This window comes from Tachypleus tridentatus, chromosome 4, assembly GCF_004210375.1.
Source record: "Tachypleus tridentatus isolate NWPU-2018 chromosome 4, ASM421037v1, whole genome shotgun sequence".
Lineage (NCBI taxonomy): Eukaryota > Metazoa > Arthropoda > Merostomata > Xiphosura > Limulidae > Tachypleus > Tachypleus tridentatus.
In genome coordinates this window covers 45,757,881-45,767,371 of record NC_134828.1, presented here as the reverse complement: position 1 = coordinate 45,767,371, position 9,491 = coordinate 45,757,881, and the positions used below count along the sequence as shown (strand labels likewise).

Here is a 9,491-nt window from a genome sequence, read left to right as displayed (position 1 = left end):
ATTCCAAATGCACTATTTGTGGTAAGTGGATGTAGATCCTATTATTCCAAATGCACTATTTGTGGTAAGTGGATGTAGATCCTATTATTCCAAATGCACTATTTGTGGTAAGTGGATGTAGATCCTATTATTCCAAATGCACTATTTGTGGTAAGTGGATGTAGATCCTATTATTCCAAATGCACTATTTGTGGTAAGTGGATGTAGATCCTATTATTCCAAATGCACTATTTGTGGTAAGTGGATGTAGATCCTATTATTCCAAATGCACTATTTGTGGTAAGTGGATGTAGATCCTATTATTCCAAATGCACTATTTGTGGTAAGTGGATGTAGATCCTATTATTCCAAATGCACTATTTGTGGTAAGTGGATGTAGATCCTATTATTCCAAATGCACTATTTGTGGTAAGTGGATGTAGATCCTATTATTCCAAATGCACTATTTGTGGTAAGTGGATGTAGATCCTATTATTCCAAATGCACTATTTGTGGTAAGTGGATGTAGATCCTATTATTCCAAATGCACTATTTGTGGTAAGTGGATGTAGATCCTATTATTCCAAATGCACTATTTGTGGTAAGTGGATGTAGATCCTATTATTCCAAATGCACTATTTGTGGTAAGTGGATGTAGATCCTATTATTCCAAATGCACTATTTGTGGTAAGTGGATGTAGATCCTATTATTCCAAATGCACTATTTGTGGTAAGTGGATGTAGATCCTATTATTCCAAATGCACTATTTGTGGTAAGTGGATGTAGATCCTATTATTCCAAATGCACTATTTGTGGTAAGTGGATGTAGATCCTATTATTCCAAATGCACTATTTGTGGTAAGTGGATGTAGATCCTATTATTCCAAATGCACTATTTGTGGTAAGTGGATGTAGATCCTATTATTCCAAATGCACTATTTGTGGTAAGTGGATGTAGATCCTATTATTCCAAATGCACTATTTGTGGTAAGTGGATGTAGATCCTATTATTCCAAATGCACTATTTGTGGTAAGTGGATGTAGATCCTATTATTCCAAATGCACTATTTGTGGTAAGTGGATGTAGATCCTATTATTCCAAATGCACTATTTGTGGTAAGTGGATGTAGATCCTATTATTCCAAATGCACTATTTGTGGTAAGTGGATGTAGATCCTATTATTCCAAATGCACTATTTGTGGTAAGTGGATGTAGATCCTATTATTCCAAATGCACTATTTGTGGTAAGTGGATGTAGATCCTATTATTCCAAATGCACTATTTGTGGTAAGTGGATGTAGATCCTATTATTCCAAATGCACTATTTGTGGTAAGTGGATGTAGATCCTATTATTCCAAATGCACTATTTGTGGTAAGTGGATGTAGATCCTATTATTCCAAATGCACTATTTGTGGTAAGTGGATGTAGATCCTATTATTCCAAATGCACTATTTGTGGTAAGTGGATGTAGATCCTATTATTCCAAATGCACTATTTGTGGTAAGTGGATGTAGATCCTATTATTCCAAATGCACTATTTGTGGTAAGTGGATGTAGATCCTATTATTCCAAATGCACTATTTGTGGTAAGTGGATGTAGATCCTATTATTCCAAATGCACTATTTGTGGTAAGTGGATGTAGATCCTATTATTCCAAATGCACTATTTGTGGTAAGTGGATGTAGATCCTATTATTCCAAATGCACTATTTGTGGTAAGTGGATGTAGATCCTATTATTCCAAATGCACTATTTGTGGTAAGTGGATGTAGATCCTATTATTCCAAATGCACTATTTGTGGTAAGTGGATGTAGATCCTATTATTCCAAATGCACTATTTGTGGTAAGTGGATGTAGATCCTATTATTCCAAATGCACTATTTGTGGTAAGTGGATGTAGATCCTATTATTCCAAATGCACTATTTGTGGTAAGTGGATGTAGATCCTATTATTCCAAATGCACTATTTGTGGTAAGTGGATGTAGATCCTATTATTCCAAATGCACTATTTGTGGTAAGTGGATGTAGATCCTATTATTCCAAATGCACTATTTGTGGTAAGTGGATGTAGATCCTATTATTCCAAATGCACTATTTGTGGTAAGTGTATGTAGATCCTATTATTCCAAATGCACTATTTGTGGTAAGTGTATGTAGATCCTATTATTCCAAATGCACTATTTGTGGTAAGTGTATGTAGATCCTATTATTCCAAATGCACTATTTGTGGTAAGTGTATGTAGATCCTATTATTCCAAATGCACTATTTGTGGTAAGTGTATGTAGATCCTATTATTCCAAATGCACTATTTGTGGTAAGTGTATGTAGATCCTATTATTCCAAATGCACTATTTGTGGTAAGTGTATGTAGATCCTATTATTCCAAATGCACTATTTGTGGTAAGTGTATGTAGATCCTATTATTCCAAATGCACTATTTGTGGTAAGTGTATGTAGATCCTATTATTCCAAATGCACTATTTGTGGTAAGTGTATGTAGATCCTATTATTCCAAATGCACTATTTGTGGTAAGTGTATGTAGATCCTATTATTCCAAATGCACTATTTGTGGTAAGTGTATGTAGATCCTATTATTCCAAATGCACTATTTGTGGTAAGTGGATGTAGATCCTATTATTCCAAATGCACTATTTGTGGTAAGTGGATGTAGATCCTGATATTATATGATGTTATAGATTGTGCTCGATAACATACGCTCATTGGCAAGTCAAAATAAATTATAGATCTTTACATTTTGCACTTTTTTATGACTCAGTGACACAGCGGTACCTCTGCGGACTCACAGCGTCACAAACCTTTGGTCTTCATTTCAAACAAATAAACTCTTTAATAAAATAAGTTGAAATATAACATTCATTTATTTTTGTGTGAATTAAACTGAATTAAACCTGAACGTCTAAGTGAGTATTGTATTTTGTGTATGAATATATTATGTAGATTCATCATTCATTACTGCGTGGATAGGTACGTATAATACATTTCGTGAAATATGAATTTCTTTTGTTACTTAGATATTGCAACTTTACTTGTCAATTTGTACAAACCTGTTGTTACTTAGAAACTACTTGTCAATATGTATAAATTAATACATTATTCACACAGTTATTTTTATTTCGGGTTCAAGTTGAACCTGAAAATGTTTTTAGAAGTAACACTTTGCCTCAAGTTTCACATTTGTTAGAACCACTAAAATATTGTTAGAAATTATAACCACCGTATATAATATATACATAGTGTGTAATTTATATAGATAGATGGGTTATATTTAAAATAAAACAGAAGTTGGTAATCATATCAATTTGACGTTTTGTTACGATTTTCTAAAAAAAAAAAAACGAAACGTGTTTGTGGTTAATATTCCGTTATTGTTTTATTTTTTGTAATCATATTTTTTTCATAACTGTAACCAGAATGTCAAAGTTCTGTACCGTGAAGCTTTACCTAAGGACACTTCCAATTTCCACATCTCCATCCTTCTACTGCACGGAGAAGCGTTTTCTTCCAAAACCTGGCTGGACCTGGGCACAATACAAGTGCTGGCTGCAATGGGCTACCGGACTGTGGCAATGGATGTACCTGGTGGGCTTTCTGTTCATTACTAACTTAACATTACAACATTTAGAGGTAGGTGTCAGTTCATCACTGAATGAAGAGAGAGGTAGTAAAGACCTTTATCATAAATTAAATTCTTTGTTTGTTTTTTAAATTTCACACAAAGCTACACGAGGGCTATCTACGCTAGCCGTCCCTAATTTAGCAGTGTAAGACCAGAGGAAATGTAAACAGTTAACATCACCAACCGTCAACTCTTGGTCTACTCCTTTACCAATAAATATTGGATTTGCGACTGAATGGGCAAGCATGTTAGGTGTGACGGATTTAAACTCGCGACCCTCAGATGCGAGTCAAGCGCCTCAACCACCTAGCCATTTTGGACGCTGACCAGTTGTGAATAGTTTCAAACACAGTTGTGTATCTCTTGTGTAGTGATATAGGCTATCATGTTAAGTATGTAATTAACTAGCATGTTTTATTCTTAGGAATTGAATGTTTTTAAACGAATATGTTTAATGATCTATCAATTGTGTAAATCTACAATTGTATTTCTTATTTTCGACATAAATGTTATGCAAAAGTTTAATCCTGGTGACCTTTAACCTGCAGTCTAAGCGGTGCGATCTTTCTTTGTATATATATTATTTACTGCACATTTATGTTTGAATATTTGTGTAACAGGTTTCGGTAACAGTGAGAGGGCACGCATCTCTGACCGCGGCGAGTTCATTAACGACGTAGTTAAAGCCTTGAACTTGATACGTCCTGTAGTGGTCAGTCCTAGTATGAGTGGAACTTTGGCTCTTCCGTACCTGGTAAAACATTCAACGGACATGGGTGGATATGTTCCAGTTGCACCTGGGGCTACAAGCATTCTTGAAAGACAACCTTGTGGTAATGGTCAGTCAAAAGAAATGTCCCTTGACAGTGTATGTGAAAGCCTAAAGGATTACTTTTCACTTCCTCCTCATGACTTAAGTTGTCTTAAGGTAAGCAATTTAAATGTCAACATCAAACGAAACATATAACTGATAAAGTGTGTGGGGTAGAAACCTTCTCAAACGTAAGATACCTGATAAGCACATTTCACGAAATTTAAGAAACATTTTATCAACGTACTTTTGATCTCGAAATATTCAATAAAATAGTTACCTAAATTAACCCACAATTACTGAACTTACACTCGCGATTTAGATATAACTGAATATGTTTACTTGTTCATGTGCATTTCATCATTTATCGAGTCTTGTGTTCAGTTGAGTTACGTACACGAAGTAAACTTTACTATTTATTCTCCTAAAATAATTATAAACATCAGTGGCAGCCTGTCATTGATACTGTATGTTTACAATACGAGTACCGATAAGATTACGAGTTCGTCTTCATCACTGCCCTGAAATAGCTCTTTTTAGGACATCTTTAGCATCAACTAATGGAATGTGATGCATCATCCAAGAGTATATTACAGCTGTCAATATCAACATCTTCAACTAATATGTCGACCCACTTAGCACCTTGGAGTTGGGCAATATCACCCATTACTGGAGTAGTTGGACCAAACAAAGGGTCCTGGGGTTTATCTTTTATTTAGAATGTGTAACATTGATGGTAACATTTATAATAATAATATGTCGACATGTTTACCAATACTTATTCATACCATACTTCAACATTAACACTTCCTCTCATGAAAATTAAGAGAAACTGATTTCATGTTATCTCTAAAGTAATAATTCATTGTAAGTACTTTTAACATTATTGTAATAATCTCTTTTATGCATTTATATTTCTGAGGAATTCACTTGAAGCTAATAAATTTTGCAGAATTCCACAATGGGTAATTTAAACCTTTTTATTACAAAACTCGTATATAATTCGACGTTTGTAGGTTATAAAGCGATTACGAAGGAGATTTGAAATAACGGTGATGTAGAGAAACCTCAATCAACAACGCGATACTCACCCAGTCAATAACAACAAATACAATAAACAAAATACCTAAATTTTTCTGAAAATAAAGCAAATACAATACTGTCACTTATAAAATACACTATGGCAACTTCCACGTATTTTATGTCGGAGAAACAAGCCCAAAACTCAAAACAACTTTCATGTAACACAAAAAAAAATAGAATCTCACGTTTTTAAATTGAACACTGAAACTCAAATATATATATACAACACGTAAGTTTTAAATTCCAAACAGAGAATCCAACATCACTAGACGATAAACCAAATAATTCCTTGTAATACAAGAGCAAACACACGTTAAACCAACATAAAGAAACACTTTTATATCTATATTAATAAACATCAATAAATTTCAAGATGACACTTTTAATTTAAAATGTTTTATAATTTATAAAATATTCTGAGAGTACCAAAAGTGACGCAGCTGGTATTAGAAGGTTGTTAAAAACTATCATATCAAGATAAGACAGTTCAATTATCATTAGAATTAAATGATATATAAGATAACATATCGTTTTTTGAACGAAATCGATAAAAACGCAGTTTAATTAACGTAGATGGGAATGTTTTAAAATTCTTATTTGGTGCAGTAACAACAGTTCGATCAGCAGAGACAAATCTCGAGAGAAATTATTTACTTTATTGGTGAACAAATGGATAATATGAATTATTTCACTAAACCAACTGAACTGAATACCATGATGACAAAAGTATTCAGATCATTGGTAAGTATCACAAATATATCAATACATATCAGAGAAAAACAAAATAAAATATATAAATCAAGAGCTGAGATGTTAGTTTTCCATGACGAAATTCAGGATAATTGACAGTAGTTAGCTTTTACGGTGGAAAACAGTAGATAGGAATTAGCTAAGTCAGTACAAGCACTGTTTATGACCGCAAATAGAAAGTTAATTTCTTGCTTTCTACTCTAAGTAAGCTATCAAATCTGTTAGACAAAACCACATCGGGCTATTTGCTGTGTCCACCGAGGGCAATCGAACTCCTGATCTCAGCGTTGTAAATCCATAGCCTTACCGCTGTCCTATCGATAGACTTTCATTAAAACAATAACTCCATGAACATAGTTATTTAATGTTAAGTGTTAACTGACTTTAAATGTTGTCAACCCAAAACTGGTTTCTTGTCATTTCGATTATAAGACTACAATGATAAAGTTAAGAAACACTGGCTACCTAAAACTAGATAGAACTTCCTTTGGATATTGATAAAAAAATAAGCGTTCCCTCCGTTTGTTTCTCTATAGTTATGTACAAAGTTAGATAACAAGCTAGCTGTGCTCTGTACATACGGGGTTTTCAGTGTATAAATCCACTGAGGAGCGAACTCTTCACCTCATCAAAACTTCTACTTTTCACAATGAAAACAAATTATTTCGTACAATAAATAAATTCATTAAACTAACATAAAAAACATGGATCAAACCTGTCAAATTTTGTATTCAAAAAGTTGTAATTTGCACATCAGTTTACTGAAAGAATAAGAGAAAAGTATATAATTTAATATCAGAATTTTAAAATTCTAATTCAGTGTGATTACGAGTGATAGGCACTATAATAACTATGTTAATAAACCTAGCAAGAATTTCGGGAAGTACCAGTAAATTTAAAATATGGGGAACTGACCTCGTGTGTTTCCTCCTTGTCAATTCATCTGGGAACCATATGTTATAACACGAAATTTGTGCATATGCTTTAATTCGACCTGAGAAGACATGTTTCATAACAATTACCATTCTGGGCCCTCTTTTGAGCTTTGGAATTACCGCCCCTGTTTTCAGGCGATTATATCCCTGAAAAAGGATATTACTTATTTTCCCTGTGAAGCCGTTAAGAGAGGGTCATTATTTAGGATGTCAAATGTTTTGGGAGGCCTAATGCTAAAAGTCAGGTTTGTTTGTTTTGAATTTCACGCAAAGCTACACTCAGGCTATATGCGCTAGTCATCCCTAATTTAGCAGTGTACGACTAGAGGGAAGGCAGCTAATCATAACGACCCACCGCCAACTCTTGCGCTACTTTTTTACTAACAAATAGTTTGATTGACCGTCACTTTGTAACCCCATCATGGCTGAAAGCACGAGAATGTTTGGTGTGGCTGGGATTCGAACCCGGAAACCCTTGATTAGGAATCGAGTGACTTAATCACCTGGTCATGCCAGGCCTAAAAGTTAGGAACCGTGTCCTTATGGGCAAACCTGTAAACATGTGTAAATGTGAATCGAGTTGGGGAAGGAGGTGACATCTAGAAATAAATGTAATTTTTTATCACGAACATTTGAATTCATTTAATTCTTATGCTAATAAATTATTTTAATTGTCAAATGAGGCTTGTTTTAATGCTAATAAATTATTTTAATTGTCAAATGAGGCTTGTTTTAATAAATAAATGTATGTGTCGCATGTTATTAAATATACTTCTTTTGAATGATATTTCCTGAAAAAAAGAACGGTAGAAACGAAATGTTAAGCAGATTATTAATTATTTTTTCTGGAGTTTATGGTCGTTAAAAGTATACAATATACTGCAGTCTGTACTCCAGTAAATGTGGCCCGGCATGGCAAAGCGTGTTAAGGCATGCGACTCGTAATCTGAGGGTGGCGAGTTCGCATCCTCGTCGCGCCACACATGCTCGCCCTTTCTGCTGTGGGGGCGTTATAATGTGACGGCCAATCCCACTATTTGTTTGTAAAAGAGTAGCCCAAGGCCACCCAAGAGTTGGTGGTGGGTGGTGATGACTAGCTGTCTTCCCTCTAGTCTAAATTAGATATAGATATATGCTAAATGTATAGATATATGTGTGTATGTGAAAAATATATTTTTTTATGTATTCTAAATTGATTTATTATTGTTAACTTATAAATATTACATAAAACACACAAATCTTCGGATATTAAAGGATACTCTTGGGTTTCCACAATAAGGCACTCTTTGATAAGTTCCTTAACAATGAAAGCATATTCCAAGATTTTTCATGCAAAAGGTTTATCTATGTTTCAAATTCATTGTGTTTTAAACTATGAAACATTTAATATGGTTTAAATTTACTAATTAATAAAATAATTTCCATAATTTAGTTTGTTTGTTTGGAATTAAGCACAAAACTACACATTTGGTAGAGAAAATGAATATTATTTTCAAAATCTATGGAACTGAATTATAGGAAATCATGCCACTCAACTTGCTACTGTTCTTGGAGAAATCTAACAAACACAATCTGTTAATTTTCTTGTCCCAGAATGATGCCAGTCTTCATGGCCAACATATTTCAACATGCGTTTTGAATATTTGGTTTATGAGCTGTTAATGTATATCTAGTTATCACTGTTGCTGACCAGTAAAAACAATACAGGCCACTACAGTGATAAACAGATATACATTAACAGCTCAAAAACCACATACAGTTTGTTTAATTAGTCTCTTTATACAAGGTTGTGTGAAAGTGTTAGGACAAAAGAATATTTTGTCATTCTTCCATGTCATTACTGATTAAATGAGCCAGGATAGTGTTACTTATTATTTTTAGAATTCCCTACACTTGTACCTTGAACATGTCATAAGGGTTCTGTTTGAATTAATATAGTGATAAAATTCAGGGCTTGAAATAAATGTCATGGTACTGCATGCAATGTATTAACTACGTAAAATGAAGCGAGCATTTTGTACCAGTATATACTAGAAGGAATAAATTTAATAGCAAACCACAAATAAATCTTGATAAAAAACAATAATAACACATATACAATGTTATCTTGTCATTCCACAGACCAAAAGGAGGAGAGAATTGTCAGTAGAGCAGATAGTTTGCATAAAAGCTTTATGTGATACTAGTTGGTTTCTCCATCAAATTTATCTGTAGTGGTCCCATAAGGCTGACTGCCACTGGTCTCAAGCACGACATAAATGCCAAATGATAGAAAAGTGTCCAGATTT

General features: G+C 33.7%; 1 protein-coding gene across 1 annotated transcript; it reads left to right on the top strand.

Annotated features, from left to right (window-relative positions):
• Nucleotides 1-3,363: 3,363 nt before the first annotated feature.
• Nucleotides 3,364-5,207, top strand: LOC143248318 (protein ABHD14A-like). Its single transcript, XM_076496699.1, has 3 exons — nt 3,364-3,587; nt 4,245-4,552; nt 4,976-5,207. Exons 1-3 carry the CDS (start codon nt 3,554-3,556, stop codon nt 4,994-4,996), a joined length of 363 nt encoding a protein of 120 aa, XP_076352814.1. The 5' UTR covers nt 3,364-3,553; the 3' UTR covers nt 4,997-5,207.
• Nucleotides 5,208-9,491: the final 4,284 nt, after the last annotated feature.

Excerpts from the sequence above, each read along its gene's own strand:
- LOC143248318 (XM_076496699.1), top strand. The coding sequence starts at position 3,554 with ATGGGCTACCGGACTGTGGCAATGGATGTACCTG. Across the intron at positions 3,588-4,244 it reads TGTGGCAATGGATGTACCTG|GTTTCGGTAACAGTGAGAGG; the intron begins GTGGGCTTTCTG and ends TTTGTGTAACAG. Across the intron at positions 4,553-4,975 it reads ATGACTTAAGTTGTCTTAAG|GACATCTTTAGCATCAACTA; the intron begins GTAAGCAATTTA and ends AGCTCTTTTTAG.